Source organism: Oryx dammah, unplaced genomic scaffold, assembly GCF_014754425.2.
Source record: "Oryx dammah isolate SB20612 unplaced genomic scaffold, SCBI_Odam_1.1 HiC_scaffold_29, whole genome shotgun sequence".
NCBI classification, from domain to species: domain Eukaryota; kingdom Metazoa; phylum Chordata; class Mammalia; order Artiodactyla; family Bovidae; genus Oryx; species Oryx dammah.
In genome coordinates, this window is record NW_024070213.1 from 3,419,513 (window position 1) to 3,446,643 (window position 27,131).

Sequence of the window (27,131 nt, forward strand, 5' to 3'; positions counted from 1 at the left end):
GAGCCCCGGGGTTGCAAGTAACAGAAGACCAGCCTCAAGTTGGCTTCAGAAAAAGAATTTATTGGCTGGAATTGGGAAGCCCAGGAGCAGCCCTGGCTGCAGGCGTGGATGGAGAGAGGGGCTTGAAGGAGGGCATTAGGTCTAACTGTCCCCCAGCAGCCACTCTGGGTCTTGCTCAGCTTCCGACAGGAGCCTTTGTTGAGCCCACTCACCCAGGGGCCCCAGGCTTCCCTCTGCCTGCCGGGGCCTCCTGAAAACAATGGCCGGCTTAGTGTGTGTGCTCAGTCCATGGTCCCAAGGCCTGGGTTTGCCTGATTCATGACCACAGGGCCACTGCGGCAAGAGCCCAGTGGGTCCTAGACTCAAGGGGTATTCACCCAGGTGTCAGATCCACACAGCCCTGGGGGTGTCTGCTGGGGGCCAGGGTCCCCAAACGCCCACTCACAATGCCCCTCGCCTGTATCATGTCAGCACGTGAGACTCGGTCAGTGAACACACCAATTGTTAATAACTCATTGTGGCTAACTGAATTCTACCTTCACCCAGCTCTTCTCTTGGGTCCCTCCTCTCTTCTATCAATGGCCTACCCACTGTGGATTCTTTCCTTCCTGTCCCCAGTAGGATTCTGCTTCATTTTGTAATGCACTCATTCAAGGGCTCATTCACCAGTCATGGGTTCACTGACAGGTAGTCAGGGCGAGTTCCGTGCTGGGTGATGCTGGGACACAGATGTCCCTGATGGAGAGGGCACAGCTGGGGAGAAAGGTACAATAGCAAGGACTGTGGGACCCTGGCCTGCAGTGTGAGGCTGGAGGCCTTCCTGGAGGAGGGGTCCAGGGTTCTTGCTCCCCTAGCCAGGCTGTATCTTGCTTGGAACCAGGAGAGGGGAGGGCATATAGGGTATGAGCAGGGGAACTGGCAGGAAGGGACAGCTCAGAATGGGAGGGCAGGCTCCCCTTGGGATGTGTCCCTAACTCCTGGGGGCAGACAGCACCCCTCTTGAGACCCCACTGTAATGACTCTGCTCTTGACGCACTGCCCTAATCTACCCCCACATTCAAGGAGAAGCCTGTCTCCCCGGGACCCAGCCCAGGCCTGGCACATGGAGGAGGGTCAGAGGTGCCCACCCAGTAACAGTCAGGCAAAGGAGCCAATCAACTAATGTCTTTTAACCCCAGGAAATGTGTCCAGTCGATTTAGAGGTGTCTCCTGCCTCCTGGAAGACCTGCCCCCTCCCTGCCCCGTGAGTCCCTACCCTAATTTCAGTTTGCACTGAAGGAACCTAAGTCTCAGCTCCAGTGGGCTGAGACTGCCTCTCACAGCACCACCAAGTTGGACGTCAAGGCCGGGTTCCCCGCGGGAAGGGGGACAGAGGCAGCAGTTATAACGCTGGCTCGGATCTTGTTAAAGCCAAATCACAAGGCTTTGGTTTCTACCTCCACGCTCAATCCTCACACCTCAGAGAGCACAGCAGATACGAGTGTGCATACATGTGATCAAAATCATGGATGACAAAAATAATCAACAAGGACCTACTGCAGAGCACAGGGAACTCTACTCCATAGTCTATAACAACCTAAATGGGAAAAGAATTTGAAAAGGAACAGACATATGTATAGGTATAACTGAATCACTTTGTTGAAACTAACACAATATCATAAATCAACTGTACTCCCATGAGAAGTAAAAAATTTTTAAGAATCATGGTTGACAATGTGCAGTTTAGAATTAAGAGAAAATCAACCCAAATCATTGTCACTAAAGCCCCAGGGGAAGCTTGCAGACATCTCTGCAGACACAGCAGAAGGGCTAAGGGCCCAGGCACTGAGGTGGGAGCCCCTGTCTCCCAGGAGGCACAGGGCCCCCACTAGTTGGGACCCTGGGCAAGTCACTCCCCACCATGGGCACCCTCACCCAAAAGGTGGAACAACAGAACCTTTCCAGAATATAGAGAGGAAGGGAGAATGATGGGGTTTATCCCAGGGGCGGCCTAGAGTGGAGAGAGGGGTGCCCCTAGGGGTGGATGGGAGATTCCCCTCCCCGAGCTGAGCCCACCACCACCCCACCCCCGGCTTCCAACCCTTGAACTGAGAGGTGTAAGGGAGGGTCCCCTGGGAAAACGGTTTTCGAGGCAAGTGGAACAGCAGCCCCCACCTAGGCTCTGCTTGAAACTGCGCTGTGGCCCTGAGCGAGGATTAGAAGAAGATTTGGAACCATGCTGAGAATGTAACACTGCTGGTTACAGGGCCTTCTGCTTTACAGGCCCGGCCAACCGGCCCCAGCCACTTGTAACCCTGCAAAGCCCATGTAGCAGCTGGTCTGAGGGCCACAGAGGCCCCGCGGGTTGGGCAGCCAAGCCGGCTCACTGCAGGAGGTGGACGGCGGCCGCCTTGCGGATGAGCCTGGCGGTCAGGGGGGAGTTGGGCTTTAAGGCATCTCGCTCCATCAGAAGGCTCCTGGGGAAAGAGAGACAGGGCCGGTGCTGGAACCTTCTAGAAGCTGGGGGATGGATGGCTCTCCACCCCAAGGCAGGACACGAGCAGCATGGGCTGGGGCTGAGCTGGCAGAAAGCAAGAAGCCCCCTCACCCAGTGGTGGAGGGAGGGGCTGGCATCACGGCCCAGGGGACAGGTGGGACCAAGGCCCAGAGGCAGGAGACAGGGCCTTGTCAGGGGTAGGGAGCGGACAGCAGATGGGCAGCGCTGTGAGGTTGAGAAAGCCTGGGCTCCCGCCCCACGTCTTCATGCTGGCCCAGGCCGTCGGTGATTGGAGAGCACCCTGGGAGTGTCCCAGTGATGCCCAAGTGCAGAGTGCTTCAGGGTGGGCACACCACTGTGGCCTCACCTGCCCCAGGACTGGGGGCGTGTCCCCTCGCCATAAGGAGTGCCTGGACCAGAGGGTGGGGCGAGACTATGGAGACGGGGGAGGACCACGCCCGAGAATGCCGGAAAAGACCCTGGTGCTGGGAGACTGGGGGCAGGAGCAGAAGGGGACGACAGAGGATGAGAGGGTTGGAGGGCATCACCGACTCGATGGACATGAGTTTGAGCAAGCTCTGGGAGTGGGTGATAGACAGGGAAGCCTGGCGTGCTGCCGTCCACGGGGCTGCAAAGAGCCGGACACAACTGAGCAACAACATGCTTGAGAATGTTCTGGGGGATCAAGCGGCCAAAAGGACAGTGAGGGGGAAATTCCAGCTTTCAACAAGGGAGGATAATTTAAGACAAAGACCCCCCAAACAACTGGCCATAGTGATCCTTTGCACTAAGGGTAGGGTTAAGGGGCTGGGCCTGGCACTGGGGCTGCGGACACCATGGCAGGGGGCTGAGGCTTTCTGCTTTGGAGGGGAGGGGGTCTGAGCAGTGTGAGGACGCCAGGAGGGTACCCCGCTGGCAGTGGGCTCCCCAGCACCCCCAGAGTGGACCGCATTGTGCCCCCCAAGCTGACCCTGGCTCCCCTGCTCAAGGCCTTGCCCATCTCTCTGTCCACAGGGCCCCACCCTCCCTCCCAGCTGCCACCAGGCATGGAGCTCCCCAAGCAGCTCCAGCACTAGAGAATGTGTGCGGCTTTGCATGTGGCCGCAGGGGGCTGGCAGAGAGGGCCGTGCGTCCAGGGTGCTACAGGCTGTCACCACTTCCTGTGTGTCTGTCCATACTCGTGGGACACACCATCCATGCCTGTTTCATCACCGCCACCAACACCTGCACTGCCCGGTTTGGAACCACCACTGAGGAAGCTGGGCCTTGCCTGCCATGGGCTGCAGGGACTCTGGCCCCTTCCACCGGACCTCTAACCTCTAGAGTCCAGCAAGGGCCCCCTGTGCAGTCTGGACTTGCAGCAGCAGCTTCACAGGGCCTCAGGACACCCCTTCCGCCCACCCGGCACCCCGGCTCCCCTTTCCCCTTGGCACTCCAGCTGGCCAGGAGACTTGGGCGAGGAGGGGGTCTCATCTCAGCCCCGGGGCACTGGGGCCAGTGGGGCTGAGAGGAGCCGGGGGTGGGAGCATGAAGGTTGTGGCTGGCTTCCCAGAGCTTTCTTCCTGGGGTGCCCCCACCCCGACACCCCCAACCCTCCAGCCACACCCCTCCTCCTGAGCAGATCACCTCTGAGCTGGTTAAACCTGCTGGTCTCAGGAGTCCCCTTGAATGTCACCTCCAGGGGCCGCCTCCCACTCTGAGCCCCCGTCCACTCAGCCCCTCCATCACAGCGTCCTGGGCAGTGTGCCCACGCCCACAGCGTTTACGCACACATTTGTGGGATGAACCACTTACTCCCTGCAGGAGAGGGAAGCTCCTGGCAGCCTTGGCTGGGGTCTGCCCGCCCACCTCTCCCCCTGGCACCTGGCACAGTTTGGCAGGACGTAAGCCGAGGCCTGAAAGCTCAGTGGGCGTCAGTGGTGCAGGAGAAGGAAGGACCTCCCGGGCAGAGGGGTGGCATGTGTGAAGGCTCAGGGGCCTGCATGAGTAACGAGCTCAGCATGACCAGGACAAGGAGTGCGCTGCGGGGGCCGGGTGGGGGGCGCTGAAGGCAGGGCCCTCAGCCCCTTTGGTCGAGTTGCAGATGCTCAGAGGGGAGAACCAGGCACCCTCGGGGCCTTGTGTCTTTGCAGGCTTAGAGACAGGCATCACCTTGGGCCAAGGCAGGGGGGAGCCTCTAGGCCCCTGGAAGTCCGGGGGAGACCCCCGAGTGAGAGGGGCTGTGCTTGGGGTCCTTCTTGGCTGGGCTCTGGGCCAGAATGAGGAACTCACCGGGCCACGTGCTTGTGGAGGCCGGATGAGCAGTTCAAGGCCGCGTGAATCAGTAACTGGTTGAAGACGTCTCTCTGAAAGATGCATTGGGCACGTGAGACCCCATGACGCAGGACGAGGGGTGGGGACCCCCTTCCCCACTGCAGGCCGGCCAGTCCTCAGGGACAAGCTCACAGGGGTATGAACCACAAGGACCTTCCCACCCCGCAGGCGCCCGGGGGCTGCGGACTGTGGGGGCTCCTGGCCCCAGGGCCCTTGCATGACACGCGCGAGGCTGGGGCTCACCTGGGCGTTGCTGCCTCCGATCTGGACCAGCCGGTAGCGGATGGGCAGGAGCAGCTCCACCACGCGGTCAGGGCTCCCGTCCTGGGCCTCCACCAGGGCCTGGCACAGGGGCAGCCCCACGTCGCGGGCCAGGAGGTGCTGGCAGTTCTCCCCCGGGGACCTGCCGGCCCGAGAGGGTGCCCTCAGCCCTGGGCTGCCCCCGTGACGGCGCGTCGGCCTCCCACCTGACTCAGGTCCCTAAGAGGGTGGCCTCCTCCTCAGCCCAGCGTCCCTGGCTCCGTGCCCCACACAGTAGGGGCCTTGATCAGGTGGGTTGACGGAGGACAGGCCACCAGGGACGGGAGAGAACAGGGCTCTCAACTCAGTTCAATGGTGCTGTGGCCTCGGGCCAGTGTCCTGATGCCTGACCTCAGTTTGCTCATCTATAAAATGGGAGTAGCAGAGCCGACCTTGCAGGGAAAGCAACTCAAGGCTGGTACTGGAGATGGTGCCGCCCCTGGACTGAATGAACAGCTGGGGTGGGCCTCATCTTCCCAGGGCCCTCCGGAGGTGGCCGATCTGGGTCACGAGGGCTGGGGGCCTTAAGCTATGGCCAAGCCCCAAGAGGAGGAACAAGGCAAGTGGCCGTGGGTGTCACCCTCCCCTGGGCAGCCGGGACAACTGCCAGCGCTCCTGGTCCCCAGCCGTAGCCCTCCAGTCGGGAGGCGGCTGGCCACATCCCTGGCGGCCTGTACTGTGCCTCCCCAGACTCTCTGGCCCCGCTGTGATTGATGTGGGGGATGGCGCCACGACACTGCCCCCAAACCAGCCTGTCCCACCAGCCGAGGAAACAGGCTGAGAGCAGAGAGCTGAGACCCAGTAAGGGGCAGTCCCTCTGGCTCCAGGGCCTCCCTGCCTCCCCTGGGCGTGACATTGACCTTGACCTTGAGGCCTAGAGGATAGAGACTGCTCTGTGTCCCAGGGGGAAGCAACTGTACCCTCCAAGGGCACGCCCCGCAGGGACGCACACCTGGCAGAGACTGAACACCTGGGGTGCACGCCTTCGGAGGATGCACGTCTAAGGGGCACCCCTGGGAGAGGCCCTCCACGGGCATCTGTGTGGCTGTGCTCACCTGGGGCCTCCACGCTCAGCCTCCCAGCAGGCAGAGGCAGTCTGCCGCACCGCCCCCACCCCCCGCCCCAAGCCCTCCACGTACTCGCTGACGTCCCGCAGGGTGGTCAGCAGCTCCTGCGTGGTCTGGGCGTCCCCCGCACCCAGGGATGCCATCAGGAAGTGTGCATCGTTGAAGAGCAGGACGTGGTCTCGGCTGTGCTTCCGGGTCACAGACAGGACGTCCTGCCACCGCTCGCCCACGGAGACACCTGGGGACACGGACACAGGGACACCCGCAGGCCTGGCGTAAGCGCTGAGTGCAGGAGCCTCTGGCCCCCACAGGTGGCTCCACGTGAGGAAGCCCCGCAAAGCTGGCAGGTGGCATCTGGCCTCAGGCTTAGGCCTGTGGGCCTGGCTTACGTTAACTTTGTTTAATCATTAAAGTAGCAGATAGGTAAGGTAGAAACTCAATCAAAATAATAAAAGCTATGGAAGGGTGTTCAGTGAAGTCTCTGACCCCTTTGACAAACCCCAAACCACTGTAATGGAGAATGAAATGACAACCCACTCCAGTCTTCCTGCCTGGAGAATCCCAGGGACAGGGGAGCCTGGTGGGTACAGTCCATGGGGCTGCAAAGAGTCAGATGCGACTAAGCCAAACCACTGTAAAACTTCCTCTCGTGGTTCTCACTGGGAAGGCCCCTGACACAGGGCAGGGGGCAGTCAGAACCTACAGAATTCAAAAGAGCCTCCTTGGGGTCTTCCTTTTGGGGCTTCCCTGGTGGCTCAGATGGTCAAGAATCTGCTCTCAATGCGGGAGACCTGGGTTCGATTTCTGGGCTGGGAAGATCCCCTGAAGGAGAGCATAGCAACCCACTCCAGTGTTCTTGCCTGGAGAACCCCACGGACAGAGCAGCCTGGCGGGCCACAGTCCATGGGGCTGCAAAGAGCTGTCGCAGAGTCGGGCATGACTGAGAAACTAAGCACCCCTTTGGGTCTGTATTTCCAGCTCGAGACTGTTCCTTCCGCTCTGCCCTCTCACACCACCTCCCCTCCCGTCCCTTGTGGATCCTGCGAGTTACCCGACCCCCACTGCCCCGCTCCTCGCGTCCCTTCTGTGACCCTGTGGTTGCCCTGGACCTCCATGTCTCTGCCCATCAACTGAAAGCAGCCTGGAGGCTCCACTCTGCAGTGAGGAAGCAAGTGGCCTTCCTCTCCCTTCCCCAGCCCCACGGCACCCCGATGGGGCCTCCCAGCCTCCAGACCAGGGCCCGGCCCTTCTGAGCCCCTCCTCATAGGCATTCAGGGGGCCCAGGCTTGAGGACCTAACTGGGCCTCCACAGACGCAGGGTCCACAGGGTTGGGGTCAATGGGACTCAGCTCCCCGGGCCCTCCCCTCCCCACCCAGTTCTGGAGAGCTCTGGCTGAGCAGACACAGGCCCCCCCGGCTGGGCTCTGGTGTCGCAGCCCAGTCGCCCCCTCGAGGGTACCTTGGCCTCCAGCCTGGCCTCCCCCAGCTCAGCCCGCTTGCTGGACGGAACTGGTTCAGCCTGGCCCCACAGGCCCTCCAAGACCCAGATAAAAGCAGCATTCATCACTCTCCATGCCCGCCCCTCAGCCTCCTCCGCTCCACCTGAGCACGCGGACCATGCCGCTCGCTCGCCCCTGGAACAGGCCCCCGGCGGCCGTCCTTGGAGTGCTGGACAGGCCGCTCCCTGCTATGATGTCCTTTCCCGTGGCCCCTTGGCAAGACCCTACACTCACTTCCGTGGCTTCCATCTCACCTCCTCTAGGAAGCCTTCCCAGAACACTCTAGTAACAGCCTCGTCCCCCCTCTGTCCCACTGACCCGGGCCCTAGAGTGGGCAGGGGTTTGGCTCTGCTGAACCTGGGAGGGAGGGGAGAGCCACCCGGTACCCCCAGCGGTCGGCCGGAAGCCCTCCGTGGCCCCCAGGGGTACGACCAACCCCGTCCCGGCCACGTCCAAGCATCGGGTGACACTGTTGAGAAACACTTCTCTCTGAAATCCCTGGGCATTGAGAAACTGAGGTGGCACCCAGAGGTGGGTGGCCAGGTGCCGCCTGTGCCTTGCAAGCCGGGCAGGTAGGCTGCGGGAACAGCGGGGGCCCGCCAGGCTCGGAGCTGGAGGCCTGCACTCCGAGGGGCAGCGGGAACCAGGAGAAAGGGCAGCGGGGGCCTGGCCCCTGGCCTGAGGCCACGCTGTCCCGGGGCTGAGAGCAGGCCCTGGAGAAGTTCGCTTAGGCGTTCCCGCCGGCCTGGGCCCCAGCCACAGCGCCTCCCGCTCGTCACACGGGAGGGGAGGAACCAGGAGGCAGACAGGGCTACCTTCCATCTGCAGCCGGTACAGCATGGAGCAGCTGTCCACCACGTCCAGCATTGCCCCACTGGCCCGCAGGCTGGGGAGGATCTGGAAGACAAGGGCGGGTGGGGGGTGAGGGGCTGCAGGGACCGCCCGAGTCTGGCCGTCGGGGCCAGGCCCTCAGCTCACAGCAGCCACCGCCAGCGTCCCCTCCACCCACCCCTCAGGGCCATTTGGCTCCAGGGCCTGGGCCGCTCCGGGTGCCCGAGGGACACTGGACAGACTTGGGAAAGAGCCCGGAGCACTGGCATCTGGGAGAGTGGGCATCGGGCCCTGGCCCACCTCTCACCTCGTGTCACCGCCTGGCCTGATAACAACTCCATCTTCAGCTGGTGGGTCTGCACCCCACCCCACAAGCTCCTGTCACCCTTCACTCCCTATCACGAGGAGTGCCTTATATAGAATGAAAGTTATATAGGGTTTCCTGTAAGAGCATTTTTCTCCAGGGTTCAGATCCTCAAATCACAAGCATGTTTGTGCCCCAGACTCTGTTCTTAAGCCCACAGTGGGGTGCCCAGAAGTTGAGTTAGGTTTTTTTTTTTCTTTTAAACAGACATCTTTGGCTCAAAAAAGTCTGCCTGCTAATGGAGGAGACTTGGGTTCAATCCCTGGGTCAGGAAGACCCCCTGGAGAAGAGAATGGCAACCCACTCCATTATTCATGCCTAGAGAATCCCATGGACAGAGGAGCCTGGTGGGCTACAGTCCATGGGGTCATAAAGACTCAGACATGACTGAGTGACTAACACTTTCACTTTCAAACATATACTTAGGACCTGGAGAGAGGGGGAATTGTTAGGGTTGAGTAGGTGGGGATTTTCAGTTTGGAAAGATAAAAAAAGTTGCAGGAACGGATGGTGGCGAAGGCTGCACTGCAGTGTGAAGGTACTGGATGCCACAGAGCTGTACATGTACACTGCTTACCATGGCAACCGCAGCTGTAAAGCGGTCACCACGGTAACCATACAAACTGGCTGCCACGGCAAGTGTACACTTACACTGGCTACCGCGGTAAAATACGCTGCGCACGCTTTATCTAGTGCTCACCTGCGTCTGACTCTGCGACCCCACGGACTGCAGCCCACCAGACTCCTCTGCCCATGGGATTCTCCAGGCAAGAATACTGGAGTGGTTGTCATTTCCTTCTCCAGGGGATCTTCCCGACCCAGAGATCGAACCCGCATCTCCTGCACTGGCAGGCGGATTCTTTATCATTAGCACCACCTGGGAAGCCCCAGTGTATATTTTACTACAATTAAAAAAAAAAAAATTCCTGGCAGTTCCCCAGTGGTCTAGTGGTTAGGATTTAGTGCTTGCACTGCCATGGCCCAGGTCCAATCCCTGGTCAGAGAACTGAGATTCCACAAGCGACGCAGCACTGCCAAAACCATTTCAGACAGATCAATGTTCTCACCAAATAAAGGCACTCTAAATGACTAGAAGGAAGCCTGAGATTTCAGAGATGACCATCTGACACATGCACTCTCCCGAAGCCCCCAGGGGTGGGGGTGGGTGTGTGTGTGCATGCGAATTCAGTCATGTTTGACTCTCTGCAACCCATCGGACTGTAGCCTGCCAGGCTCCTCTGCCCATGAAGTTTTCTAGGCAAGAATACTGGAGTGGGTCGATATTTCCTCCTCCAGGGGATCTTCCCATCCCAGGGATCGAACCGCATCTCTTACATTTCCTGCACTGGCAGGTGGGTTCTTGGCCACCGAGCCACCTGGGAAAGCAATCTCCCAATGCCCACAGGCGAGCAGAGTCAAATCCCGTTCCGGGTTTCAACACCGCCCTTGGAAAGAATCAACGCTGTGAGGTCCTGCACAAGAGCTGGGCTTCAGCTCCGGCTGTGGGTCTGTCTGGGGCAACACAGACTGGATCAGGGAGCTATTCGAGACTGAAGGTAAATTGACACGATAAACTGAACTGAGTGCAAGCGTGGACTTACATGGTCGTCGTAAATGGTCAATGCAGCCTCGTATTCGCCCTGGAAAAATGAAGTTCCGGGATTAACACGGGGAGGAGGTGAGATGAGATGCTGAGACACGAACTGAAAACGCCTCGACAAAGGCCCCAGCCTGCCTGCCCACAGCTTGGTGGGTCTCGGGATGGGAGGAGAGGAGCCCACCCCGCCCCCGCCCTCCTTTCCCCAGGCAGGAGACACGGCAGCAGCTGCTGCTGGGGCAGCCCTTTCCGCGCAAGCATCGTTTTTCGCATGAGGCGCTTGTCGAGCGGCTGTGAGCTCTCTCATCTATTTCTCCGAGGACAGTTTCTTCCTCTTTCCCTCATGGCCCATTCAGCTGGGGTCACCGCGTTCTCGAAGACGCTATATTACTGCATTCTGCATATCTTTACCGGGTCCTTACCTTCCAAGCATTTCTCTTTGGACCTTTAGGGAGCTTCTAGATTTTCTCTACGACAAACTGTAAGAAGAGCCCTTATAATGGGACCCAGTGGTGGGGTCGCTGGGGTCAAGCATGGCCCCACATCCGCACCCCCACTGGGGTGAAGCACTGTGAGGGTCCCATGGCTCGTTCGGGTTCAACCATGGGGTGCGGGCCTGGCAGCTCACTCCAGGGGCTGCCTTGGAGCAGTTCACACTGGAGCTGCCTTGTCGCCACAAAGGGCACACGTGTGTACAGGATTTCTGAGTGCAGGACGGCGGGAAATACCTGAAGGAGTTCAAACCTGAAAAGCTGTTTGAAAACATGAGGGCCCAACCGCACGAGAACACCGCTGAAACGCACAGAGACACGGCCCTGCTCGGCAGGGCAGGAAGAGCAGCACGAGGGGGAGCCTCTCTTCCCTTGGAGGGTAAGACCCTACTCAGACGTAAGGCCCTCCATCTCTGCAGGGTAAGACGGCCGGCCATCTTACCTTTTCAATCAGATATAAGGCCCAGTGCCAGTAATTATGACAAGCAAGCATGTCAGAGTCCTGGGGAAAGAACAAGAGAGTGAGAAACATCTGATAGCCCAGGGTCGGGCGGTGGGGCGGCGGTATAGGGTGGGAGGGGCGGCGGGTAAGCAGCTGCTGTCCACGTCAACACAGAGCCCCGCAGCTTTGGGTGCAGGAAACAATTCCCAGCCCCTGCCTCGGCTGCCCTGGCTGGCAAGTCCACGCCTGTCCATTCCTTGGCCCCTGAGCCTCGGCAAGCGGTGTGCCTGAATTTACCGAGGGGGCTGAGGCTACAGCAGGCTGGCATCTTAGCCCCAAGACGAGGAGACAGGAAAACCAGAGCCACCCAGAGGGGGCCGCTTGGCACCCCAAGCCTCGCCTTCCTGAGGCATGGTGTGGAGAAAATGAGGAAGTCCATCCAAACGGCTGCAGAGGCCGACTGTGCCCAACAGGCAGGGCGTCCCAGTAAAGCCTGACGGACAGCTATGCCCAGGGCTGGACCTCCACAGGTCCTGGCATAGCCCACGGGATAAAGGGCAGGGGCGACACCTGGATGGCTGCGGCTGCTCTGCTTTGGGCCCCACCACGAACGCCAGCCTACAGGGCTGCAGCAGACACTTGCTTCTCTGCTTGGACACCTCCTGCCTCCTCCATGGCCCACATCTACCTGGCACCTATGTCTGAGGATTCAATCCTCCCAGCTCCCCTCCATCACAGGCCACTGCGAGCTTCTGTTTACAGTGATCCTACACCTCCCTGTCCTTTGTCTACAAACTCCTACTCACCCTTCGACATTCATCTCATAGGCTGCCTCCATCAGGAAGCCTTCTCTGACTGCTTCCCCCCCCTCAAGCTCAATTGGGTAGGATGCTTCCTCTGGGTTTCCATACCCCCAAGAGTGCCCCTGTCATGCTGTGGTCATGCTGGGAGCTGCTGGCTCCACTTGATGGGCCTTTTGAAGACAGAGATGCCTGGGCAGGACTCTCAGTGGGGTCCCTGGGATGAGGTAAAGCCTGGGACACTGACTGGAGCCTGAAGAACTGAGCTCAGTGCCGGCAGCCAAGGGCCGGGGGCAGACACTGGAGGACGGGAAGGGGAGCCGCAGGCCCCGCCGTCTGCCCCTGGGCCGTGCAGCCAGGCTGGAGGCCGCCAGGAGCCACCGCAGGGGCCATGCACAGGCGTCGGGGCCCAGTGCCTGCCAGATGAGCCCAGCCATCAAGGGCTGCTTCGTGTTAGAGAGTCAGACCAGCGTCCAAGGGTGCTCCTTTGGGGCCAGGGGCCTCACGGCAGTGGCAACAGCAGGGTTTTCAGATGAGGAAACTGAGGCTCAGAGGGACTGGGCTCTTGCCCTGGGGAGAGGCCAGGCCTCAAGCACCCAGGCCCAGGAAATCCAGAGTCTGGGGCAGGAAGTAAATGGAATGAATACAAATGGCCCGGCCTTGGCCAGGCCTCCCCAGCCTCCCCCTCGGAGGGCATGGACGCCCAGGCGCCCCCTCCATGCAGGGTCAGTACCTGCCAGGGGAGTCTGAGGTCCAGGGCCCGACCCACACTGCGCCCCCCACTCCCCACCCAGGGCTGAGGTCAGGCCCAGGGTCTAGGGATCCTTAAAAAGACGTGAGTCTGAACCTAATGCCGTCACAGTTCTCCAAGCTGACCTTGCACCTGCTCGCCTGCTCTACCTAACACCCCTCCCGCAGAGGCCAGGATGCTGCCTTCTTGTCAATGACTTCTCACTGGCCTTCCTGGGCCGGGGAGCCGCTGGGGGGCACCAAGGTGGCCGAGCCAGCCCCTGCTCCCTGCCGGTTCCTGCTCTCACCTGCATTTGCTCAGTAGCTGACCACCCGCTACTAGGTGCCCACTGGGGCCCAGAGAAGGGCAGGGCAGCAGACCACCCCTGGACAGGTAGCCCGGGTGTGTGCCAGGGACAGACCCAAGGACAAGAGGCACGGGTGAGGATGGAGGGCCACCGCAGCTGGGCGCAGGCGGGCACAGGGAGGCCCCAGGGTGGTCAGGCCCCAGGAAGGGCCTGGCAGGGCTTGAGGGGTCTGGATGGCATGAGTGCCGCTGCCCCACCAGGGACCTGACCCCTGCATGCCAGCCCTGCAGACAGTCGCTGGGCCCTCATCCACCCCGTCGGCCCCTGGCTGCACCAGCTGCCCCCTGAGGACACTTTGTGGCTCTGGGGTCCGTGTCCAGCCCTCTAGCCAGTGGCAGAGGAGGCAGCTCAGAGCCTTCGTGGTTCTCACCAGTGCCAGGCTCTTGCTTGCTGCCGTTGTTTAGTCGCTCAGTTGTGTTCGACACTTTGTGACCCCGTGGACTGTAGCCCGCCAGGCTCCTCTGTCCATGGGATTCTCCAGGCAAGGATACAGGAGTGGGTTGCCATTTCCTTCTCCGGGGGGGGGAGGGGGGGATCTTCCTGACCCAGGGATCGAACCTGAGTCTCCTGCATTGTAGAAGGGTTCTTTACTGCTGAGCCACCTAGGAAGCCTCGGTTCTTGTTCACCCAGTAATTTTTCTTCTACAGCCAAGTGCCTCAGGCCACGACCAATTCTAGAATTACCTGCAAATTGCTGGCAGGTGTTGGGGAGCCATGTGGCTCCCAGGGGACCCTGTGGTTTGCTAGGAATGCTTCCAAGCGGAACATAAGTTTCCCCAAAACTAAGCTGCACCCAGTAACCCTATCTGTTAATCCTCAGCTTAATTTAGGAGGACAGATAGAATTTTCCAGGCAGGTGGATGGACAAGAACCATACCTTCCAGTGGGCTTCTGAGTGCTGCATGAACTCCAGTCCTTCCTGGACCTCCGCTTTCATCTCGTGAATATGCGCAACGGTGTGCACTGACCACGCGTCCGTCGGGTTAATGGATAAAGCCTACGTGGGTGAGGAGGGGGAGGGGGGAGGACAAAGCAAGATGAGGTGTGAGTCAGGCCACCTGGTGACGAGGCGTCCCAAGCACAAGGGCGCCAGGGGCCTGGGCTCTGCCTCAAAGTAACGACCCCAAAGACCAGCCCGTGAACCAAACACCGGATGCTGCCAACGAGGGTGCCAGTGCCCACTTCACGGATGAGGAAACTAAGGCTCAGGGAGGCTGAGTGACCCGCCCAGAGCCGCACAGTGGGGTGGCAGTGGGGTCTTTCCAAAGCAGAGCTTATCCAGGCCCTTTGCCCCAAGCCTCTGGTACACAGCTGAGTCATGCGCAACGCGCCGCCCAGCGCGTTCTCCACCTTCCTCTCGGGGCTGCCGTGGAGGCCAGTGGACTCTGAGTGTGTATGGACTCCGGGGGCTCTCAGCTGCCCTACCGACTAGTACACACGCAAGGACCACACACACGCAAGGACCACACGTGTGGCTTTCGAGGCTCGTTCTGATACTGCTAGTAATAGCGACAGCCGCTCACAGGACTGGTGGACTCGCCAGGGACAACATGGCGGAGCGACGAGAGGCTCCTGAGCGCCTACTGAACCCGGCACGGGGCAGGAAGCTGAGCTTCCCCGCGACCCTGGGGACCACCCACACGGGTCCAGGCCCCTCACACCCGACCACGGGCCTCCCCGGCCCTGCCACCTCGGTGCCCCCGTGCCTTTCACCTCTGCCCCTGGCCTGGCCCCTGCCAGGTGGTCTGCGCTGCAGCAGGCGGCGTGAAGCCCCACTGCACCGGCCCGTCTGGTCCGCATGGGGACAGAGAAGGGGCCCGCCTGCAGGGACGCCGGGGGCCTGGAGCGGAGCCCCACAGGACCAGGACGCTGCAGGAGACCCCGGGGGTGCAGCGCAGGGCCGGGGCTCAGGGCAGGGGCTGCTCTCACCCGCTGTGGGGATCGTGGCCGCCCTCCCTGCTGACCTGCTTCCCCCACAGTTTCCTGGGGCAGAGTCCACCTGGTCAGGGCGGCCTGGCCCTGCTGTCCCCAGACTTTGCTCCCAGCACCCGGCCTGCCCACCTCTGCCGTAAGCCTCGGTCTATCAGTGCTCGGTCTATCAGCCAGCCCGGGGCCTGCCGCTCCCCTTCCCCGCGGCCGCCCTTTGCTCTTTCTGCCCTGGGGGTTCAGCCTGCAGATAAGGCCCGGGTGTCATCATCATGAAGCCTCTCCCAATCCCAGAGGAGCCTGTGGCGCTTACTCTCAGTTTCCGAGAAGCCTGGCCTTGCCCAGTACCTGTCTGTAGGGGTCTGGTGCTGGGGTCCACGTATGGGAGCCCGCAGGAGAACAAGTGTGAAGGGAGGGAAGGGGTCCCACCACGTCACCCCTTCCTGCTCCTGTGTGACCCTTCACCTTTAGGTCACCCTCTGACTGCCTGAACCATCCTGCCACCCACAGGTGCCCACACAGATGGCGCCCAGCAGGAGGGCCCAATGCCAAGGTGTCCAGGGGACCTTCCTGCAGCTGGCCCCCTGGCAGGTGACGCCTGGTCCCCCAGCACAGAGCCAAGAGTACCATGAAGTCCCCTGTGTCCCCCCCTCAAAGCCCTGACTCGGGACTGCGTCACAGACCCTGCCACCTCCTGCCAAGTCCCGCCTCTATCTGTGAGCCCAGAGGTCTGCAGAGACCCATGTGCCCTGGGGCCCCAGGAGGGCACCGCTGCCCCCTGGGGAGGGGGAGGGTGCTGGGAGCCCTCCAGGGCAACGTCTGGGGGAAGAGCCCTGCTGGGAGCTGGGGAGCAGGTCTGTCCAGGCAGCACGGACGGTGCTCAGGCAGCCTGGGGGAGCCTGGCGCTGCCGCCTGTGGGCTGGGCGGCCTTGGCCTTGGCCTCCCAGAGCCCGGCTGCCCTCCTCTGAGAGATGAAGGGCTCAGGGCCTCATGGCATTGCACCCAGCAGATGGACCGGGCACGTCCAAGTGAGGGCCACCCTGAGCCAGGCCCAGGAGCGGCCTTCACTCCCGGGTACGTGGTGGTCCCTCCCTGGGCCTCAGTCTCTACTCCTGCGAGGGGACGCGCTGGAGGAGGGCCCTCTGAGTCAGAGAAGCCGGGGCCCTGGGGCCTGCAAGCCAGGCTGTCCAGGGTGCGGCCAGGGTAGCGGCCAGCCAATGAGCCCCAGCACAGAGGGAGGGGCCAGGCCTGCGGGAAGCACTTAGCATCCCACCCAGCTCTGTACCCTTGGCTGCGGCTCCCTCTGGCGGAGGTGGTACACAAGAGAAGGCCTGGCCAGCAGGCCCCAATGCCAGGTCAGGGCCCACCCGAAGCAGCCTGATGAGATCAAATTTATATTTTAAGGCAGGACAAGAAAAACTAAGCCTGAGATCCTCTCTGTCCTTGTTCGGGCCTCCTCCCTGGCTCCCTGATGTGCAGCACACGCCTGCATCACACACTGACCAGAGCTCCTCAAAGAAGGGAGCGCCTGCTCGGCCCTAGAGATGGAGTCTTTCCTCTCTTCCGACGCTAGCAGTGTGAGAACACTGCCCTTTCGCAGCTCTGCAGCGGGGCATGGTGACTCGCTGCTCACTTTGTTCATGCTTATCCAGACTGTGTGTCCTTGGTGGCCTTTAGGGAAAATATCAGGATGTCATTTTGATGTTCGGTCCTTTGTCTCACAAAAGTAGGCGACTGTACCTTCAAGCTCTAACAGGCAGAACAGTGCTCAGAACTGTCTGCTTCCCGGTTTACAATCCTCAGTTTGGCTCGAGTAAAATTCCCTTTCTTTCCTTCCTAACTTGAGAGTTCAGTGGATTTTTGGCGACAAGCCTCACTCAGCACCTAAGGGTCCCCTCCCAGAGGCTTGGTGCTATCAGCGACGCTTAGAAACCTGCAGTTCCAGGTGGGGGAAGCAACGCTGACACCCGCTTCGCACCTACGCACTCTGGGTCCAGAACACACGGGGGGTCCCTGGAGACATGGAACCGGGGTGTGCAGAGCCGCCACGCCATGCGGCCCAGAGCGGGAGGGGCAGATGGAGCCTCACGGGCCTTCCCCACCTCTGCAAGGTAGCTCTGCAGACCCGGGGGGCACAGGTGGCCAGAGGGAGCCACCCTCTCTGTTAATACAAGCCCTCCCAGCAGGAAATGGGGTGCAGAGTTGGGGGCCGAGCCTGGCCTGCTCTGGGCCCCCTGACACCGCTCCCCCAGGGCTCCCACACCTCGGGAAGGGCCCACCTACCTCTTTGGCGAGCTTTTCTGCCTGATCGTAGAGGTTGGTTTCCATCAGTCCGAAAGAATAGATGCCTTTCACGTAGCTGGAAACAAACAAAAATTATCATTTGTTAAAAATGGATGGGAACCATTCCACCCGCGACACGGCGGGTGCAGGGTTGTGTCTGGACATATGCCCTACGTGGAATTCGAATCTTTGCAGCTCATTATCAGATCAAGTTAAGATGAGGTCATCCTGGATGAGGGTGGGCCCTAAACCTAATGACTGGTGTCCTTATAAGAGAAAGGAGAGGGAGGTTTTGGATGCGGAAGACACACGGAGACACACACAGAGGACAGACAGTCAGGTGGAGATGAAGGCAGAGACTGGAATGGTTTCAGACTTGCCAGTCCCCACAGTCACCGGAGACAATTCGGTAAAATAAATACACCTCCCTCCCTCCTCCGCCCTCTCTCTCCCCCTCTGTGTGTGTAAATAACATAGCTATAGCTATACATATCCTGGGTTTCCCTCATGGCTCAGTGGTAAAGAATCTGCCTGCCAGCGTAGGAGACTTGGGTTGTCCCTGGGTCAGGAAGATCTCGTGGAGGAGGAAATGGCCACCCACTCTAGTATTCTTTCCTGGAGAATTCCATGGACAGAGGAGCCTGGCGGGCTAAGTCCATGGGGTCGGACACAAAACTCAGTGGCCAAATAACAGCAAACACACATCCTATTGGTTCCATTTTCTGGAGAACCCTAACACAGCCCTTCAATCTCTTAATCCACTTGCCCTTCACAACAATCCTGTGATGCAGACGCAGTGGAGGCGCGCCCGTGTGGACGTCCCTCGGCCTGCTCACAGGTAGCCCGAGCCTCCCACTCCTTCCAGCCCGTGGTGGCACTGTGCTTCCTGGCCTCCTGGGGGGGGTGATTGGATCTGGCCAGCAACTCAGAGCACTTCACTCTGAGCACTGAGGTCATTGCAAGTCCCCCAGGAGAGCTCTCTTTCCTCTTAGCAGCTGGTGTGTCCAGAGAGTAGTGGCTTCACCAGCTGGGATCCCAGAGGGAGGCAATGGCATGGGCCCAGAGCCTCTGCTCGCCTCTGACGGACACGTATCAGGAGGGAGAAGCCCGCCTTTCTCGTAATAAGAAGTGGAGCAAAAGAGCTAGAGGATGTTTGTTACTACAGCAAAAACTACTTTGTACTGACTGATACATGATGGTATTACTTCATTCCCAGGATGGCATAAAGATCAAATGAGGACACGAAGCCTTTTCACTTTTTTGTTTTCTGGCCGAGACTTGGGGCGAAACCGTAGTTCCCTGACCAGGGGTCCAACCCAGGCACAGAGGCCTGACCCGTGGACCACCAGGGAACTCCCACCTTTTCACTTCGGAGAAACAGGAAATAGCAACAGCAGTCTCATGAGTTTCAGGGCAGAGGAGAGAGGCTGAGACAGGAATGATGTGACTCCTCGCAGGCACCGACCTGCTCAGGGGGATGTCAGGCGTCCAGAAGGGATAAACTCGAGCCACAGAATCTCGCATCTGCTCCTGGTAGCCCAGGTAAAAGTAGGCATCGTGGGAAAACTTCAGAGCCAGCATGTCTGTTGGGTGGTCCTGGAGAATCTGCTCCCACAGCTCACAGGCTTTCGGGAAGTTCCTGGAAGCCAAGAGAGGTGTCTTAGCAACCCTGAAATCAGTTCACACACGGCGAGTGGAAGGGGCTTCCCTTCCTGCCAGTGTTACAGCTCGCACTGAGCTGCTTAAAATACACAGGCACGCTTCTGTGTCAGCTTGTGGCTCAGAAAATGCAAAAGCCACTGGGAGGTTTTACTTTCTAATTCAAGCAAAAGAAAAAAACTGGTTTCACAAGTTGCCAATTCACCTGAGACCATGTACCCAGTCTGAGAGGTAGAATTCCAGCCCTGCGCTGACATTCACACTGATTCTCCAAGGAGACAGTGAAGGACAGGGGAGCCTGGTGTGCTGCAGTCCGTGGGGTCACAGAGAGTCAGACACGACTTAGCAACTGAAGAGCAGCAACACCAGGAAGACCAGGACGTCACTGCTTCAGAACGCCTATATTGTCAGCTCCGGTCCCCCGCACGAGCAGACACACCTCTACTGTCAGCTCCGGTCCCCCAGGTCTGCGGGCACCCCGCACGAGCAGACACACGGGCTGTCCTGGGGGCACAGGACACACAGGGGGACAGGTGGGAACCCCGGGGGCAGGGGGCAATGGGCAGACGCTCACCTGGTGTGTTAGGACCAGGAGTCTAAGGGCATGGGTCTTCCTCTCTCTTTTATCTATTTCTTTACTGTGATCCTATTATTTCTGATGTTGTTATCTAGTCACTAAGTCGTGTCTGACTCTTTGTGACCCCATGGACTGTGGCAATTATTTTTGTAACGAAAATAATAACCAACCTATTCAATGAAACCAAATAAGCTGCTTTGAATGTCAAACTAGGAATCTGAACCAACCATGTCCTCAGTCAGCTGAGGATACAGCGGCAGACAAGGTGCGGTTCTCAATCAGACAGGCATGGGAGGCAGGGTGGGCATCGCCCCTCAGCCCCTTCTGCACAGCACTGGGGCAGCCTGCGGTGCCGGCCAGCGAGAGTGGCCCCGGAGCGCCAGCCCCTGGCCCAGGGAGGCCCCTCACCCCTTGGCAAAGGTCTCTACTGCAGACACGTGCAGCTGCTCCCGGTGGGTCAGGGGCTGGGTTTTGGAAATCTCCACCATCGTCTTCACGGCCGCATCCAGCTCTTTGTCCAGCCTCACGGAGCTTCCGGTGCCAATCAGCACGAGGCCATTAGCGATGGCGTGGCCCATGGCTGGCGAAAAGGGGGAAAAGAGCTGGTGATTCAGACGGTCCTGCCCAGCCCAGGCAGGCCCCGCAGGTGAAATAAACACCCCACATCCCAGGAGGGGCAAGTCAGGAGGCCTTAGGCTATGTCCCCACCGACAGTGCAAAGCTCGGATCCTCACGGTGCGCGTGGAGGTGCAGCAATCCTAACACATCCTGCCCCCGCCCCCCGAACACTTTTCCAGCCAGGACACTCCAGGGAGCACAAGTGTGTGGGTGGCCTGTGCTCCCCCCACCAGGTGAGCTGGTCAGGGGCTGCCTTGGGGCGCTTCGGAAGCCCCTCTGCTTCCTTCATCAGCTGCTACTATCCCCGCCACCAGCACAGAGCCTCCTAGGGACCCCCAGTAGATGCTGTCGGGGAGCTGGCCCCCAGAGCACAGAAGCCACGATCCTGTCTTGGCTGCCTTCCTGCGCTGAGAACCTGGAGGCTGAGGAAAACTGGTGGGGGGGTGGCAGTGCCTTGCAGCCCTTGCAGCAGCCTTGCTGGCAGGTGTGCAGGCCCCCAGGTCCCACCTGGGCTTGCCAGCCCCCACCCTGACAGAGGAAGGATGTCAACTGGTATTTCAAACTCCAGTCCCTAGCCTGGGTCTGGGACCTAGGACCCAACCAGAGTGCTGGGACCACACCTGGCCCCCGCGTCTGACCTGGGACCAGGGTCTGCTGAGAGCCTGAGCCCACGCCCAGCGGCTAGCTCCCCTGACAGCTTCCTTCATTCCCTGTTCTGTGCCCCTTGCCCTCAGTGGGACCTGGCCATGGCAGAGGGTGGCGGGGGTGAAAGGGGGAGTCCCTGCTGCCCTCCCCTCCTCAGCCCTTCCCCCAGCCCAGAACCTTACCCAGACTGGGGCTACCCTGCTGGGGTTCTGGAATGTACTGAGCTGACCCGCATGCTTGCCATGCACATGGCTTGCCTGTGACCAAGCCCCTGTCCCCAGGTCAGTCTCCCTTGCCTCAGCCTCTCTAGGGCAGGGCGTCACTAGGGGGAGGCCTCACCAGTATGCAGAGAGGCTGCAGTGGCCACTTCTTGTGTTTCAGGGGGTTCCAGGCTTTGGATTGAGAGAGCCGTGTCTGATCCCAGATCCCCAACTACCAGTTGGGTAGATTTGGGTGTATTTCTTACTCTGTCTGAATCTCAGTTTCCTCATCTGAGAAATGGGATCAGAGTCTTCCTTGCAGAATTACTATACAATTAAGGAAAACATTTGAAAGACACCTTCTATAGAAACTGGCATCTTTATGGGAGCAGCTGTTATTCCAAGCACAGTGGTGACTGTGATCTTCCCTTCCTCCTAACCTGGTCAATACCACAGGCCTGCCCTCTGCAGCCCAGCTGAGGTCTGTACTCAGAGAACCAGTAAGGGGCTGGACTCATGAAACACGGCCCTCAACCCAGGGGAAGCATCACTCACCAAAGGTCGGATCTGCTGCTTTGAGCTTTGACAGGCAGCCCTCAAGGCCACCAAGGCCCTGGTCGTTGGTCCATTTTACGTACTGAAATTTAAAAGGTGAAACAAAGCTGTCCCAAGGGAGCTTTCAGTTCATGTAAATGAAGGCATGTATCGAAACCTTTTTTCTTTCTTTCTTTCTAGAACACTGAGTATTTTCTGGACCTCAACTCAAAGAAAATGTAACTGGGTGCATTTCAGATGAAGAGACTTAATACATGTAACTCAAAGCACATTTTTGAGGGCTAGTGAGGCCTCTATGTCCCAAAATGACGCATTTAAAGGAAAGTCATTCCTGACAGGTGACCTGCCCACAGTGTCAGCCTCCTCAGCTTCAAGAGGGCCTTGGACATTTGGGTACTTCTATTTATTCTTTTAAAAAAAGAACCATAGTAAACATCCAATACAGAAGTTAGGAAGGGCTTCCCAGGCGGCTCAGGGGTGAGAATCCTCCTGCCGATGCGGGGGGCACGGGTTCGACCCCTGGTCCGCGGTCCAAAGGCCATGGAGCAGCTGAGCCCATGTGCCACGATTATTGAGCCTGTGCTCTAGGCTCTAGAGGCCACGCTCTGCAACCGAAGGAGCCACTGCAATGAGAAGCCCCCGCTAGCCACAACCAGAGGAAAGTCTGAGCGGCAGTGACGACCCAGTGCAGCCAAAACTAAATTTAAAAATATATTAAAAGAGAAAGAGGAAGAGGCGTACAAGCTAATAGATCAAACGTGTCCTAATTTTCCTGGTGTCTCAGCTGGGAAAGAGCCTGCCTGCAATGCAGGAGACCCGGGTTTGATTCCTGGGTCAGGAAGATCCACTGGAGAAGGGATAGGTTACCCACTCCAGTATTCTTGGGCATCCCTTGTGTGGCTCAGCTGGTAAAGAATCCGCCTGCAATCTGAGAGACCCGGGTTTGATCCCTGGGTTAGGAAGATCCCCTGGAGAAAAGAAAGGCTACTCACTCCAGTATTGTGGCCTGGAGAATTCCATGGACTATAAGAATTGGACTCAATTGATTGGGGTCTCAAAGAGAGCTGGACATGACTGAGCGGCTTTCACTTTCATCCTAATTTCATCTCATCCTCACTCTTGACAATTTGTTTCCAGTCTCTCTGTTTTAACGCCTCCTTACTGATTTGGCTGCACTGGGTCTTAGCTGTGGCACTGGAGATCCCCGATCTTTCTTACGGCAGCATTGGAGCTCAGTGGCAGCAGGCAGGATCCCTGACCAGGGAGGGAACCCCGCCTAGCATTGGGAGTATGAAGCTGTAGCCACCAGACCACGGGGAAAAACTAGGCCTTAACCTGGTTTTTAAAACTCTGTGGGACGTTCCTGGAGGTTCACGGGATTGAGATTCTGTGTGCTTCCAACGCAGGGGCTGCATTTCCAGGTCCATCCCTGCTGGGGGAGCTAAGGTCCCACATGGCGGGTGGCCCAAGCCCAAAACATAAAACAGAAAGGATACTGTAACAAATTCAATAAAGACTTTAGAAATGATCCACATCAAAAGAGAAATCTAAAAAACAAAAAAAATCCTAAAACCATAATAATGCATTAGATTTTAGAATGTGCTCAATCAGATACCCAACCACCATCTATATAGAATCAGCACGTGGTATTTTAACAAGACACAGGGGAGTTGGGCACAGAGACAAGGATGCATGGGAGAGCATACACACTGGCAGGGGTTGGAGCATGGGGCCGCACTGGGGAATTTTTCCTGTAACAAATCATGTTCTGCAAAAGCCAAAACGGGAAGGGGACAAACAGGTAGGTAGAGAGCTCAGCTGCACACGGCGGAGGCCCTGGGCAAGCCGACAGCATCTCACCAGGTGTCTCTTGGATGGCCCTTATGTTTCTAGCAGCTTCCTCAGTCCTTATGCTACATGGATGGAATCAGTAGGTAGCGGCCTTACTGCTCTTGGAAGAGCCCCGCCCTAATTTTCCATCAAGGTGTGTAGACCCAGGTGCGTCCTGCCCCTCTTAACTCACTGCAGGAGTCAGCCCCATTCTCCAGGCCTCAGCTCCCCTACCTGTCAACCAAAGTATTTGGACCTTATCTTAGGCTCCTTCACTGCAGTTAGAAATGATTGGTGATACGGTGGAAGGTCTTAGAACAGCCACAGGTGGAACAGTATATTCACAGATTAGACCCAGGAGGGGGGGGGGGGTGGCTCATGTCCTAAATGGAGGAGGTCCACACCAAAAACCCCAGCACCCTCACAGACCAATGCCCGCCGCCTGGAGGACCTCCCAGCTATGTCCTGGGGAAGGTGGAACTGTTCCCCAATCCTGAGGATACAGAGGACATGGATTCTATTGCACTGGATTGCCCAAGTCTGCATGCAGCTTAAAAAGTATCCATGGCTTTCTGAGCCACTGACTTGGACTTGGGAGTGGCCTGAGCCGTTGGTCCAGTGCAAGGATGCTTCAAAGCATCATGAAGGTCCCCAGGAAGTCTTTCTACACTCGAGTTTACCATGGTACAATAACTCCAGGTACGAGTGGGGTTAACGGGCTGCAATGTTTATAAAATCAGGATAAAGTGGGAAAGCTTTGAAAGCTTCCAGTGCCATGCCTGTATGCGGTCCCCACTGACCAGCTCTACTTGGACAGTTCGACACGAACGGCAGTTCGGCTGTAACCTTAAGCAAGCTATGCGGATGGAAGCTAGAGACCACGGTGCCCATGTGGAAGCATCATGTCCTCGCGGCGCAAATAAATGCCGCTCTGAGACACACCAAACATAATCTCATGAACATAAAAATCATTCACCAATTTAAGAAACCTCCTCTTGGATCTTTACAGACGGAACTGCCCCTTCCCTCTGCAGGCATACCTGGGTCAGGGTGGCATCAAACAGTCTGCAGGCCTCGTTGCTTGGGGTTGAGAGCGGCAGCCGGGCATCCTTCCACGCCTGCCCACATCAAGAAGCGGTCTTATTCCTTGTAGCCTTCCCAAGGAGCACACATGAGCCTCCACCCCCAAACCCCGAAGGTGCTGATGCCTGTACTCTGCAGGTATAGGCCTGGAAAAGCCCCATCCTTGTGGGGCAGGTGTGGACTCCCAGATTTCATAGATGGTGCAGTTCAAAGAGAGTTGAATCCTGGGTGGGGCCATTCCTAAGTAACTGCCAGGGACTTCTGAGCAGCCAACTGCCCTCAGGCAAGCTCCTCCCTCCCTCTGACCTTTGGCCCCTCTGTGAAATGGGGCTCTGGAGGATACCTGGGTGACTGGGACTTGTGGGCTCCCACGCTGAGCAGGGGGGAGGCACTTATCAGGCTGCAGGGGGGTGTGCCCCGGCAAAGGAGGGGCTAGAGTTGGAGTCCAAAACCAGGGGCTGGTCCTTCTCCCTGGCCTGCAAGGTGCCAACCACCAAAGCGACTCCTCTCATTCCACTTTTCAGTCAGACATTAGGGAACACCTCCAGAGCTCAGAACTCTGCACTGTACTGGCGGCCCAGGCATCCTGCCAGGGGCACAGGCCGCTCCCCTTACTCCCCGAGCACAGCCGGCGGCCCCTCCAAGTGACAGTGGGGGCAGGTCCCCTCGCTCCTCCTCCTCGGCTCCCCTCCGCAGCGGGCCCTAGACGACACCTTTCAGTGCCCGGCCTCCCCTCCCTGGGACTGCGGGGTTGCTGGGCTACGCTGTTTAGGAGGATCTGGGGTCTCCGAGGGGCCGGGCCTCCTGCCACAGATCTCTCGGTGGTGGGGCGCACCAGGGAGTATCCTCTGGCGCCTTCGGTGCGCCCGGGACGCCTGCGGGGCTGTCGGGGGGGGGGCCCTGCCACCACCGCACCCCAGGAAGCTCTAGTCCTACCAGCCCACATGTCGCGGGGCCACCCCGGGGATGCGGGGCCGAGGGCGGCCTCCGGTACCTGGCAGTCGCGAAGCGGCGTGGTGGCCGCCATGGTGCGGGTTCCGCGTCCGCGGTGCGGGCTCCGCGACCTTCCGCGTGGGGGCGGGGTGTCGAGCCTCCGGGACGAGTCTGGGGGCGGGACGGGGAAGTCCCCGCCCACTACTTGCTTTAGACACACCCGCCCCGCCCGGAGGGTTACCCTCCCCAGGCGGGCAGCTTTGGTGTGAGCCCCCGCCTACCGGTCAGACAGGAACCAGGGGCGGCAGGGGCTGAGGGCGGGCATGGGAGGGGGAGTTGGATGAGGGAGTCCCTCTCCATGGGAACCCTCTGAGAGGTGACTGCAGTGCCCTGGGAGGCAGAGGAGCCCTGGGGCAGCGGTCCCTTTTAAACTCTGGCGCGTGGGGGCGGGGGTGGGGGTGGAGAAAGGGGTCCCAATCGTCGAAATGCGCATTCACAGAGGTCATTGTGACCTGAAGTTTAGCTTGCCCTGCACCCTCTCCAGGATAGAGGTTGTAAGTGGCTTGGAGGGAAAGTGTCTTTGAGACCAAAAAGAAGGTGATGTGACATTTCCCCTCCCCTCCTGCTCACCCTTGCAAGTAGAAGGGCTTTCTGCAGACCTTTGACCTGTGCTCCTGCAGGGCCTGGGTCCAGAGCTGGTTTTGGGTGCTAGGAGCATCTTTGAACAAGTGGGACCAGGGGCCGTGCTGTAAGGGCCCCAAGCCTGGGTGCCTCTGTCCTGGGTGTGGCCTGGACAGTTGCACAGGGCCTCACACTTAGAAGGACCCCGTGCTCGCTTTAAAGCTCTGCTGTGGTCATCTCGACACTCTTGGCCATCTCTGAACCTGGTGCCTACATTGTGGTTTTGCACAGGGCCCTGAAAATCACGCAGTCGGTCCTCTGACAGCCCACGCATCAGCACGTGCATCTTCTCCGAATTCCCCACAGCTCACCACCTCCACGGCCACTAACCCCAAACTGAGTCAGGACCAGCTCACTCACACACGCAGTGTTCTTGCAGCAGGCAGGCCTGTGCCTTTGGTTTCCCTGGACCCCACCTAAGAGGCCCCCGTCCTTTCAAACCTGTCCACCTACAATCTATCTCCCTCACAGCAGGACGATGCTTCCAACCTGGAAATCAGATCAGGCCCTTCCCTGCTCAAAACCCTCAAACACTTCCCAACCCACTTGAGTTAAAAATCCAAATACGTGACCACGGTCTCTGAGGCCCAGCTTGCTCTGGTCACTGGCCGTCTCTCCAATGACACCTTCTGCCACTTCCTCTCGGCTTCCTCAAGCCCCACTACTAACCTTCTCTCTCCTTCCTGCCTCCTGCATTTGTGCTTACAGCTCCCTGTCCTAGTTATGCCCTTCCCTAGCTCTTTGTGAGCCATGCTCCCTCATGTCATGCGGATCTGTTGGCTCAGAGGGCACCTCCTCCAAGAGGCCTTCCTTGATTCCCCATCTCACTGTCATTCTTATCTCTGTACCTCCCTTATTTGTCTT

General features: G+C 58.9%; 1 protein-coding gene across 1 annotated transcript; it reads right to left on the bottom strand.

The window, feature by feature from the left end:
- Positions 1-1,385: 1,385 nt before the first annotated feature.
- Positions 1,386-25,739, bottom strand: TTC38 (tetratricopeptide repeat domain 38). The gene is made up of 14 exons (XM_040234537.1): positions 25,648-25,739; positions 24,611-24,688; positions 21,741-21,822; positions 20,131-20,302; positions 18,952-19,125; positions 17,487-17,562; positions 14,155-14,274; positions 11,381-11,440; positions 10,452-10,490; positions 8,471-8,552; positions 6,229-6,394; positions 5,033-5,192; positions 4,748-4,821; positions 1,386-2,456 (listed from the first exon to the last, which is right to left on the bottom strand). The coding sequence occupies exons 1-14, from the start codon at positions 25,678-25,680 to the stop codon at positions 2,363-2,365; spliced, it is 1,410 nt and encodes a 469-aa protein (XP_040090471.1). The 5' UTR covers positions 25,681-25,739; the 3' UTR covers positions 1,386-2,362.
- Positions 25,740-27,131: the final 1,392 nt, after the last annotated feature.

Excerpts from the sequence above, each read along its gene's own strand:
- TTC38 (XM_040234537.1), bottom strand. The coding sequence starts at position 25,680 with ATGGCGGCCACCACGCCGCTTCGCGACTGCCAG. Across the intron at positions 19,126-20,130 it reads GTAGAGACCTTTGCCAAGGG|GAACTTCCCGAAAGCCTGTG; the intron begins GTGAGGGGCCTC and ends CTTGGCTTCCAG. Across the intron at positions 2,457-4,747 it reads CTCCACAAGCACGTGGCCCG|GAGCCTTCTGATGGAGCGAG; the intron begins GTGAGTTCCTCA and ends CTCTTTCCCCAG.